Source organism: Talpa europaea (genome assembly GCF_964194135.1).
Source record: "Talpa europaea genome assembly, chromosome: 2".
Lineage (NCBI taxonomy): Eukaryota > Metazoa > Chordata > Mammalia > Eulipotyphla > Talpidae > Talpa > Talpa europaea.
This window is the reverse complement of record NC_140068.1, coordinates 31401700-31413954: the sequence shown is the minus strand read 5'-3', so window position 1 is coordinate 31413954 and position 12255 is coordinate 31401700. Positions and strand designations below refer to the sequence as shown.

General features: G+C 34.8%; 1 protein-coding gene across 3 annotated transcripts in view; it reads left to right on the top strand.

Annotated features, from left to right (window-relative positions):
- NKAIN2 (sodium/potassium transporting ATPase interacting 2) overlaps nt 1–12255 on the top strand; it is a gene marked incomplete at both ends in the record, with an annotated part of 907688 nt that overhangs the window by 408002 nt on the left and 487431 nt on the right. For all 3 annotated transcript variants that reach the window (XM_084228816.1, XM_084228814.1, XM_084228815.1), the window contains one exon: nt 10320–10457. In XM_084228816.1, the coding sequence (XP_084084942.1) occupies nt 10320–10457 (138 nt within the window). The remainder of the gene's footprint in view (nt 1–10319; nt 10458–12255) is intronic.

Below are 12255 nucleotides of genomic sequence, written 5' to 3'. Positions count from 1 at the left end.
TTCTTGTAATGAGAAATTTTAAGATCTTTTCTCTGACAACATGCAAATATAATATACAATAGAGTGTTATTAACTATAGCCACCATGCTGTGCATCATAGTCCCAGAACTTTTTTTATAACTAGAAGTTTGTACCTTTATTTTTCATAACTTTTTTTTTAATTGAGATAATGTTGGTTTACAACACTGCAATGATTTAGGGATATAGGTTCATACCATTTTAGATGTATGTTACCAACCCATACTCACCACTGATTATAGGACTTGAAAGTCAATATTAATTCCTTGATATTTGGATTACAGAATGGAGCTTCATTAGGAGACACAAAAAACTTTGATCCCCTTATAGAACTATTGGATTACCAGGTAGTTGTAATGTTGGTCAGCATTAATATTTTGAAATGAATATTTTTTTCTGAGCAATAGGTTTCAACAGTGGCTTTCATATATTCAGCAAACCATGCTATAAAACAGGTGCCATGCAGGCTTTATTATTTCATCTGTATATTATGAGCAATTAAGTGGATAATACTTCAGGGCCCTACGACTTTCAGATTGATAATAAGCATTGTTTAATCTAGATTCTTCAGCCTTTAAAAAGAGTTAGTCTGGCCTTTGACTTTTTTTTTAAAAAAAAAGATTGATTTATTTATACAAGAGCGGGGGTACAGGCCAGAAGCGTGGGAGGGTGAGAGGATACACTAGAGACAGAGCAGGGAGCAGAACAGGCAGACAGACAGAAAGCACTGCTGAGGGGAGCAGCAGGCGAGGCAGGAGAGGTCTGCAGTGCCATGTGGGTTGCTCCCTGGCCAGCCGGGAATCGAGCCCACACTGCAGAGGCTGTGGACAGCTTCATAGTGCTGCGCTCAACCCACTCCGCCAGCCACTGGGGAGGCCCTGACTTTTTTTTTTTAATTGAAGCGATGTTGTTTTACATTGTTATTTGTGTTTGAAAGTATAGGCATAGTCCCTTCCCCATGCAGTCAGGCTTTGATTTCTCCAGCTATGAAAGACCTGGATGATATCAGGGACTATCTTAGCTAGATCTTCTGGGTAGAACTTAGACTTGAAAGAGTGGTACTCTTCCTTTGGATTAGCTTTTGTGTTAAGGAACTTTGGTGGCTGGTTTTATATTCTATCTACACCACAAAAACTTTCTCCATATTAACAGGAAGCTTATTTAACTTTTTTTTTAACCTTTGATATGTTCTCTGGAATGGCATTTTTCCTTTCCTTTAAGGACTTTTCTTTGCATTCACAGTGTGGCTAGATGTTTAGTAAAAATGGTCTAGATTTCAGGCTCTCTGGTCTTTTGAAATGCCTTTTTACTGAACTTAACTATTTCTAACTTGTGATTTCAAGTGAGAGACTTGTGATTCTTCCTTTGACTTGATCAAGGCCATTGTGGGTTATGAGTTGGTCTAGTTTCAATGTTGTTATATTTCAGGAAATAGGGAGGCGCAGAAGAGGGAGGAAAACAAGAGAAAGACCAGTGGGTGGAACAGTCAGAAAACATAAGTGTTTATTGAGTAAGTATGTTGTATTATATGTGAAACCCTAAACTATTACAATAGAAAAACAAAAATCACAGATTATAGTGATGAATAATAATGAAAAAAATGGAAATACTGTAAGAATTACCAAAATGTGACACACAGACATTAAATTGAATATATACTGTGGAAGAAATGGCACCAATAGACTTGCTGGATGCAGTTTTGCCAGAAACCTTTAATTTGTAAAAAAAATGTCATGTATATATTAAGTTTTATTTATTTATGCATAAAAGAAATGTCAGACAGGCCAGAGGGTGAGGGGTGAAAGGATTCACCAGAGACAGAGTGGGTAACAGAACAGGCAGATCTACTGAAATATACTGCTGAGGGAAGCAGTGGGTGAGGCAGGAGAGGTTAGCTGCACCATGTGAGTAGCTCCCTGGCTGGGGATCATATACTTGTCCTGCATGGATAGCTTCATAGGATACGTCTTAACCCCTTGCGCCACCAGGGAGGCCCAACATGTTATATATTTGAAGGAAAATAAAGCAAAGTGCAATAAAACAAAGTATGATGTCTATTCCTTTAGTTGTAAATGATTTGTGACTGAAAACGTGGATAATGAATTTGGAATGGTTAGAGTTTTGTCCCTAAATCTATAATTACAACTTTAAACAAAGATTCAATAACCTTAGCTATATAATAAAGATAATAGTAGATAATCCTTGTAAATACTTTATTTAAAGTAAGAATTATCATAAATAATGTATAATGTGCTTGTTAGAGTACTTGAGATATGTTAAGCATTCATTATATTTTTCTTAAATTAGAATTCAAATTCAATATTTTTCTTTTTAGTCAGAATGCAGAGAGGTGTGTTATAATGAAAAGATATTAAAATTAAAAATTTAAAAATCCCTACTACTGAAAACTTAAATAACATTTAGTGATTAATCACATACATACCTCAACACACCCACACAATCTGACATCTAAATAAATGGATCAAAGAAATATATGACTTGGTAAATTCAGTTCAACAACAATGAAACAAAATCTTGTTTGTGCAGTGGTATTAATTTATTGTGCTACTTTTGAAGACTATTTTCTACTTTTAAATCTAGTATGCTAATCATCAATTTGCTTTTGATCATACAAGTATTAACTCTGAAATAGTTATAAATTGCTATGTAGAATGAACAGCTGTGAGAAATAATAAATGATTCTCTTATCATAACAACTAGAATATTAGCTGGTATATTTAGAGATATATGTAAGCAGTACTATTACACAAAATAATGAGAAAATGCTAATTTAACCCTTTGCTGGTTCAATTAATGTAACTCTATTACTTTAACCTCAGGAATACATGATCAACTCTGTATTTCAATATAAATCTGTTTAGAAATGCAATGCACTGTGGTTCAGTTGTACAGTTTTTAAGAAAATGCACTTCTGTAAGAAATATGCTTGTTTTTATTTAGTTGTTTTGAACTTATGCCAAGTTTACCCTGTATCTTCTTGGAAATCTTTACCAAGCTAAACTATATAAAGGGACAGAGTTTTTAAAGTAAATGCTGATTTTATTGGGGTTGAAAGATGGGGAGAGAGAAGGAAAAATAGAGGAAATGGTGATGTTTGAACCCTTTATACTAGATTAGATGCATAGTATGTTGATTCAGGCCAAAAATATTCATTAAAAATGACTTCCTCTGAATAATTGTGGCTATCATCTGCCATGTTATTTTTTGCATCTTTGACCAATAGAATAAGAAATATTTAATCATCACTAACTTAATGTCGATCGAGAATATCAGTCAAAATGCTATATGTACTAAGATACCAGTGTTCAAATTTATTATGCAGTGTTGAAATAAGAATTGCTGTAATAGCCTTAACCAACCTAGGCATTTTAATAAGTACCTATATACATTATTTAGTCCCCGTGAATTGTAGGATCTATGTACTCTAATCGTCCCAATTTTATAATTGAAGTAAATGTGATTCCCACAAATTAGATGACCTCCTTTGGTCCCATATGTTGGAATTCAAGCATAATTTCTGATAAAAAATTTAAGTTCTTAACTATGATGACATCTCTACTTCTGTTATAATCAGAACTATAAAGACCAGATGTCTTTTGTGGTGGTATTTGTTGTTTATTGAAATTCATTTCTTTGTTTCATTTAAAGAGAAGCAATTATGTGGAAGGAGAGATAAAACCCTTTGTATAATTGAAGTGGGATAAATTATTGTTATTATCCTTTTTCCCCAAACTCCTTAAAATTTCATTTTGTTCCCTTTTGTGAACACATGCCACTTACACACACACATACACATATACACATACACAAATACATATACACATATACACAGATCTCTTGGTAAGATGGAATAAATTTGTCTCTCTATAGCTCCTGCATATAAGTTTAAAAGCTGGAATATATGTGCTCACTTAGCTGGTCTACTATGAACAAGACAGCATATACAAAGGGGAACATCATCAGTCATATGTGTACAGTCTTGCTCTGTAATAATGTGATATTTTAGACAATATCATAAAGACCTCAATACCTCATCAATATAAAGAGAACCATAATCCACTAAATCTTTTTCAGATTCCCTTGGAATTTACTTAAAAATAAGAGAAACCAACATATGGTATCCTTTCTGATTCTGGAGCAGATCGCTTATAGTGTGATGTAGATTGCAATGCACTATAGGGAAGTGCAAAGGGGGCTACATACCAAAAATGGGGATGATATCAAGCACCCTAAGATTCAACAAAGGGGTAGAATAAACACAGACATAGGAATTAGCTGCTTTGCCAACTGGGGAGACCACAGAAAAACAGGAATTGCTGTACCAGGGAGGAGGGCACAGGAGAAAATGAATCCAAGGCAGCATGATCTCAGGACAGGGACAGCTTGCCTTGCTGAAGGTGCAGAATACTTAAAAGGATCAAGGAGACCCCCCCCCCCCCAGAAGTGTTTCCTTATATTTCCAGTGTTTTAAGTTCTCTATGGGCCCGAAAATAAAGACTGGATATAATCAGGAACAACAAATTGACCATATTTGATTGAGATAGGAATAAAGATCAGCAGCAATATTTATTGGCAAAATTATGAGAAACAGACAAGACTGCCTGAAAGTTTATCTCAACTTCCCTGATTACTACAGATGAAATAAGAATCAGGCACATGCTGGAAACTCTTATGTCTATCTCAATTTTCATCTTGGTTTTTCCTAGTATTTCCTACTTTTTTTTTTTTTTACTATATATAACAAAGCTAATGGTATCTTATTAGGTAAGTTATCTGCTCCTACAAACAGCTAAAATTCAAATCATTTATTGTTTCCTGAAATTGCATAGCTCATATTTCATTAATGTTACATGACCTTTGCCATTCACTGAAGTCCACTCGAACCACACACATGAGGTTTGGGTGGGAGCACTCTACTTACCTAGAATCACAATGTGAGTCAATATTATATCCCTTACCTCAGGAACTTGAGAGTTGAAGCAATTTGAAAGTTTGTGTTCCTGAAGGGGAATGGAGAAACTTAAAGATGGTGGGAAGGGGATACAGAGAAAAAGGATAATTATAGATAAACTCAATTTCAATTCATAATTTAGGACTAAAAACTTCAGTTGGTTATTTTTAATCTTTATTTTTAACTCAACAATTTTTTTTTACATTGTGCTATTTAGGTAACTTTGGGTTTTAAACATTGTATATGATTTAGAGGTATAGGTTCACAAGGCTTTTCAGATATATATTACCATACCTCACCTCCTATTTTTAAATTATTTATTTTATGGGGATAACATCGGTGTATAGCACTGTTTGTGTTTTAAGGATGTTACCATTCCACATTCACCACTAAAGCACCTATACTACTCTACTAAAGTCCATTACTCCCCAACACCCACCTCTCCCCTCTGGTAATCTCACTTCTACAGCCAGATTGCTATGGTTTGCTTTAGATTAGTTTTATCTGTTCCTTTGTTTTATTTCTTGTAAGAATGAAATCAGTCATTACTTGTCTCTCTTCTTATTTCACTTAGCATAGTTTCCTTTAGTTTCATCAATGTCATTACAAATGGCATGAACTCATAGTTTACAGCTGATTAGTATTCCATTATTAATATGTATTACATGTTCTTAATCCACTCATTTGTCATTGGGCACTTATGTTATTTCTATAACTTGACTATTGTAAATAATGCTGCAAAAAATAGGAATACTTACATCCCTTCAAATTAGTGTCATTGTATTCCTCAAGTGGACACTTAGGAGTAGAAATTGAGGCATGTGGGGTCTCTTCCAGTTTGAAAAATCAATGATTTATTTATCTTGAGACATTTCACAGACTTTTTAATGAACATTTATTGTCATTGAAAGTAAGATAAGTTTTGCTTAATGGTACTTATCAGAAAGGCTTTTGAGACCTTTATGAATGCAAATATACTGTACTAGATTACCAACAACTATTAAAGTTCACATTTAATGTAATCAAAAGAAAAGAGTAATTTTCATGTTTTAGCAGTAGATATATATATAGACATCAATGAAGAATTAATAATACTTGTTTTTTTTAAAGATTGATTGATTGATTGATTGACTGATTTATACAAGCACTGGGTACAGTCAGAAGCACGGGAGGGTGAGAGAATTCACCAGAGCCAGAGCAGGGAATAGAACAGGCAGAGGGCCGAAGTACACTGCTGAGGGGAGCAGTGGGAGGCAGGAGAGGTCTGCGCGCCATGTGCGACCCTTGCCTGGTGGCCAGGGATCAAACCGGTGCTGCAGAGGCTGCGGGCATTCGCAGCCCAGCGCTCAACTTCTGCGCCACCAGGGGAGACCCCTAATAATATTTGTTTTATGTGGGATTTTGAGATTGGAATTTGACACAGAATTTCTACTTTGGGGAATTTAATCTTTGGAGAGGCCAACACACATATAAAGAATTGTTTAATGCACACATGTGTTAGAGCTGAAAATTTGAAACAAATATCTGTTAAAGTAGAATGTATAAATAAGTATATCATGAGACAGATCTATAAATGCAGGATGTGCTAATGTACAACAACCTTTACAACATATAATTAAGTGAAAAGCGCAAGGTGAAAAGTCACATATGTGTTATAATTCCATTTATATAAATAAAAATGTGAAAATAATTTACATTTATATATTGACAGATATTAACCTCTGTGCTGTCATCTGCATGCAATATTTTCCTGAATAGTTATGCACTTGACAGTGTATTCCTAAATTAAAACATACTGCTTTTGGAGAAAGTTTAGTTTCTTAGTTTAGTTTCTTTAGTTTCTTCCAGTTTTAAGAAACTGGATAGTTTCTTAAAAGTTTGTTAAATGCATAAGTAAATGTTGCACCTTACTTATGTTTTAAGGCTAGTGCAACTTTTATTAAAGAGCCAGAAAGAGAAAAAAGAAAACTGAATTATAAGTGTTTATAAATACAAAACTCTCAAATAAAATTTTATTAACCCAAATCAAAACTGTGATAATGATATCCCATTTTCTTCCCAAGAAGAAAATTGAACATGATAAAAACTATCAATATAATCAATCATGTTAATGATCTAAAAGAATAAAGTGAATATCTCAGTTGATGTAGAAATAACAATTGACAAAATTGTCCCAGATTTACGTTAAGAAATGAAATCCTCATAAAAATAGTAATGAAAGGGAACAGAATTCTTTTTGAAAGCAACAAGTTACGCATTTCTAATAGGCTGCTATGCAGAAACCACACACAAAAGAACCAAAATGTAAGTATGAGCAAAATAGACAAGCATGAAGGAGCTCATACCATAGACATTTTTTGGGACAATAACACAGGCACACAAACAGCAGGTGCATGAAGTATTCAAGGCCATACCAATATTTGTATTTGTGGTGGTCAAAGGAACACAATGTGGATACATTAGAGATAGTCCAGTGGATGAAAGGGGAATAACACATGAGAACATGGGCTGAAGAATCAAATAATAAAATAAAACAAATAAATAAAAAGGAGTTTTGCCTTGTCCAATGATGATATAATATGAAGTGACAAGTCTGACCAAGACATTCTCTACAATATTCCAAAATAAATAAGTAAATTTAAAAATATGACATATATCCTGCACCCAACATACACCTGTGACATAGCCTGGGAAAGATTTTTGGTTTTAAACTGTTTGCTGCGTATCCACAAAGTGGGGTCACAGCACAGGGGTCATGCCCAGAGGCCTACATTTCCATTTTTCCTCTTGCCATTTCTGAAACCTCAGGAGAATCACTAGGCACAGTGGTTGAAAGGTTTCTTAGACTAAGAAGACCTTCCTGAGTTTTGTGTATTATCAAGAGAAACTAGATGCCTAGGAATTGTATGACTGCCTAGCACATAGTAATTGTTTTAATACATATTCCATCTCTTTCCTCCAACAGTGCAAGCCCCAATAATTTCATAGTCAATGCACAACCTGTCAGAAGGAATACTTAGGAGAGAGACAGGGCCTACCCCATAAATACTTACTTTCTTAACACTAAATTTTTCCAGAATATCTTCCATTCTGTAGTCCTAACTTTAAATTCTAGAATCTGTGATAAAGATATGATGGCAAATAGGGCCAACCAGAAAGAGGGGGGAAAGTAGAGGTATTATAAGTGAAGAATTGCACATTAACTTCTTCAGTCTGCACAACCTTGTAAGTAATGTAAGTTGAAACTCTTCATTCTGTCATAAAAATGTCTGATAAATGTTGATGGAACCTCATTTCAGCCTTACAGACTTAGCAAGTATATTGCCATCTATATATATTTTTATAATCAATGATGGTGTTGCTATTTTCTTCCATAATTGGAGCATTTATTGAGAGATTCCCCACTGTTTGACTGATGCACTTCATTCTCTATACTTTTTTCCTGCTGTGTCCCCACAGTTATGATGCTCAAAATTTATAGAGTTTAGATTCTTCTTGCTGTTGTTTTGCATTCCTACTAACTGTTTATTCATAGGATAAGAGTAAGAGAGTTTTATATTAAAGTGGGTTTTATATAGATTATTAAAAATAGTGCTCTGAGAACAATCACTTATTTTTGATGGATTCCATCGAGACACGGTAATACTGCCTACATCACAAATAACCCTACTTTGTGCATCATGTTGACTGCCTGGTAAACAGTTGGAGGGATGTTTCATCAGAAGGTAGTTCAAGGTTTATGAGGCTGGGATTCTATTCAAGTTCTATGGGCAGTGTGCTTATTAATCAGTCAGAATGTTGAATTCCACTGTTGGAGCTCTGTTGAGCATTGTGAATTTAGAATATGCAAGGCAGAACAGACCTACATATTCTGTCTCTCTCTAATCACTGCCAACTCTAAGTGAAAATTAATATTTGACTCTGCTGGCCTATTATTGTTATAGATATTATATGGTACCCCATGTACCTTAGGGCATAGAGGTATTGTGGGACAGATATGAGTTTATTTTCTTTCTTAATGTTTGATGGGAAAATGAACTGCTAAGTTAAAGTAATGCAGTGGAAATAAGCATCATTCAATAAGTCTCCAAAAAGAGCTAGTATTCAAATTAAAAAGCATAATGTCCATTTCAAGAGAGTCCATTCTGACGCCAAGAGCTATCATTAAAGCATAATGATATCAGTAACTTAGGGTTTTTTTTTTTTTAAACAATTTTCTTTAACAGCTGCATGAAAATAATTGTTTGAATCTGCGTAGAAAGTCAGGTTCTTCTCAGTGTTTTACTCTGAAGTCTATTATCATTCCACCTGGGGATAGGCAGGAAGAATACAGTTAAGCTTAGATCATATCATTGTCCTTTGTTTTGTTAGTGCTATTGAGAGACTTGGCAGCTATCCAGATTTCATTTTTCAACAAAAATGACCCTTCTGCTCCACTGACCAATCTCAGTGTCCTTTTATTGCTGGTTGGTTAACAGATTGGTTGATTTTTTTTTTTCTTTTCTCCTCCGACTGCTTACATTTTTATGTTTGTTTCAAATGTACAGTTGTAAGCAAGGTGAATATAGGATAATTTGACATGACTTCAGTACCTTGTGTTTTATAACAGTGATGCTTGAATTTTATTTTTGTTTTCCATCATCTCAATTTAATTTAGGGGCCTTCTTTTGCCTGGTTAATATGACCAAAAATTATGATCTATTCATCATCTGATACTTTTAGGGTTAGAAGAACATAGGCACCAGTCAGAAGTCCTGCATTGTTAGACACTAGTTGGAATTCCTGAGGAATTAGACCCCAAGAAGGATAATTAGTGACCTAGGACAGTACAGCCACATAATGACAGATCTGTGTCTGGAATCCAGCTCACTAGACTTGCTGAAGAGTTTTGTTGTTTTTTTGTTTTTGTTTTTGTTTTTTTCTCTAAATATAACCCCCTTTGCTCTATTCCCAACTTATGTGTAACAACTGAGCAGATCCGAACAACAAATCTTTCATGTGGACTTCACTCCCCAAACTTGCAGTTTGATGGCTTCAAGTGTTTGACAGTGCATATGACAATATAATTTATCCTGTGACTGCACAGATGACATCCTGTGAATACTGCTTGATGCCTCTGCAAAATCGTCCCTGAAAAGATTGTAGCTGTCTATGAATCCACAGATTCCATAGTTTTCCTTTGAAATATACCTGAAAATGTCACTCTCACTGTTAGGCAAAAACAAATGTCAGATGTGGTGACACAATTGTAATTACTAATTATAACACCAGTGTGATATATTTTTTCTCACCACTGTGCTCATCTATATATCCTGTTTTGTTATTCTAGGTTTGTGTGCTGGAGAGGCAAATATTTGACTTCCTTGGATATCAGTGGGCACCTATCCTGGCAAATTTTATACATATTATTATCGTCATTCTTGGTTTATTTGGAACTATTCAATATAGACCTCGTTACATAACAGGAGTAAGTACCCTTCTTGCCTTTTAAATTTTTTTATTGAAATAGAAAAATATATGCAAACTACAGATGTCTTCAAAACGTCCATGTATATTCTGTCCTTAATGTACCATATGTTGTTTTCATAGTTTCAGATTACATTACAGTAATTTCAAATATGAAGTACTTGACAGTGGATATAATGAGATTGTATTTTCATAAATTGTTATTTCAGCAAATATTCTCTTATAATTACTAGCAGAAATGTGCCCCAATATTTCCAAATTACAAAGGCATGGCCTCTGATTTAACAATTTTAATGGGGAATTTTCTCATTTTAATAATCATATTTATTAGGCTGATAGTATAAAATTCATATAAGAGACTGTGTAGATATATAGCTTGGTGTGAAAATATTATACATATTAGGATTATTATCTGACATACTTGTAGGCCAGGATTCTGAACCACAGTCTCTGTGTTTTTCATAATTCTCTTCTTGGCTCAGAGAAAGTATTTTGCATTACCACTCAAGTTAAACTTACTTAACATAAAAGTGAAACCCAACTGTGTTGCAGTTGCTATGGGAACCATAACTTTGGATATTTTACTTTTGTATGTGCCTCAGATCTCAGCTATAGCTCTTCATTAATGTAGATTTTTTTTTTAGTTTCATCATTTTTTTCTATTTCTTCTATTTTTGACAAAAGAAATGTCTATAGGCATTTATTTAAAATTATAAAGCAAGTTTGTGGCAAAGACATAGATTTAAGATAGTGCTGCCAAGGCTCTGCCTTATTCGACATAAACCAGCAGGCCTTCTCGCGTTTCATGAAGGCCTGTTCACATAAAAGATGCCCTCCTGTGACCTGTTCTCACTGTCATCTGGAACCCAGATAAAGTTCACTGGTGCTGAAACAGGAAATGTGGAGGCGGCTGGGACCAAAAGATGCACTGTCTGATTAGGGATGAGCAAGAAGTCATAGTCTCCTCCTCTAGGCACCTCTAGTGAGTGTGTTCACCGCTAAGGGTATGTGGCCATGCAAATCTTATGAAATGTAGGGATGTGTGCTGTTGCAGGTCATTTTTTTCTTTTTTTTAAAATTTATTTATGTATACAAGAACTGGGGTGTAGGCCAGAGGTGTGGGGGGCAAGAGGACTCACCAGAGATAGAGTGGGGAGCAGAACAGGTGGAGCTACTAAAATACACTGCTGAGGGGAGCAACAGGCCAGATAGGAGAGGTCTGCTGCACCATGTGGGTAGCTCCCTGGCCAGAGATTGAACTGATGCAGCAGTGGCTGGGATAGCTTGATAATGCTGAGACTTTAAGCCCCATGATACCAGGGAGAACCACAGGTCATTTTTCCAATGTGCAAAACTTGTTAATATTTTCATGGTCTTATATAAATAGTAATTTGATCCCATATAAAAAGAGTGCAGGTATAATGCTTAGGAGTGGGTTTTCTGAAGTAACTTCAGACAACATAACCTCACTGAGACTTAGTTTCCCTACCTTTAAAATGAAGGCAATAATTATGTTAACTCACGTGCTTTGGTTAATTGCTGTATTATAAGCCATAAAATGTAAGGTTCTTAATTTAGCTTTCCTCTTTCATTAGATTCTGAGTTGCCTTCATGATTTTAATCTTATAAAGTTGCTCTGCATATATCAAATAAGTATGTCAGTTCCATTTCCGATGACATTCCTGAGATAAAAACCTAGATTTGCTTCAGTATTCTTGAACAGTTTAAAACTCATCTTTTGAGGAGTAAGTGGAATAGTTTATAAAATGTCCTCAGCACAATGCTTTTGTTTAAAGGTG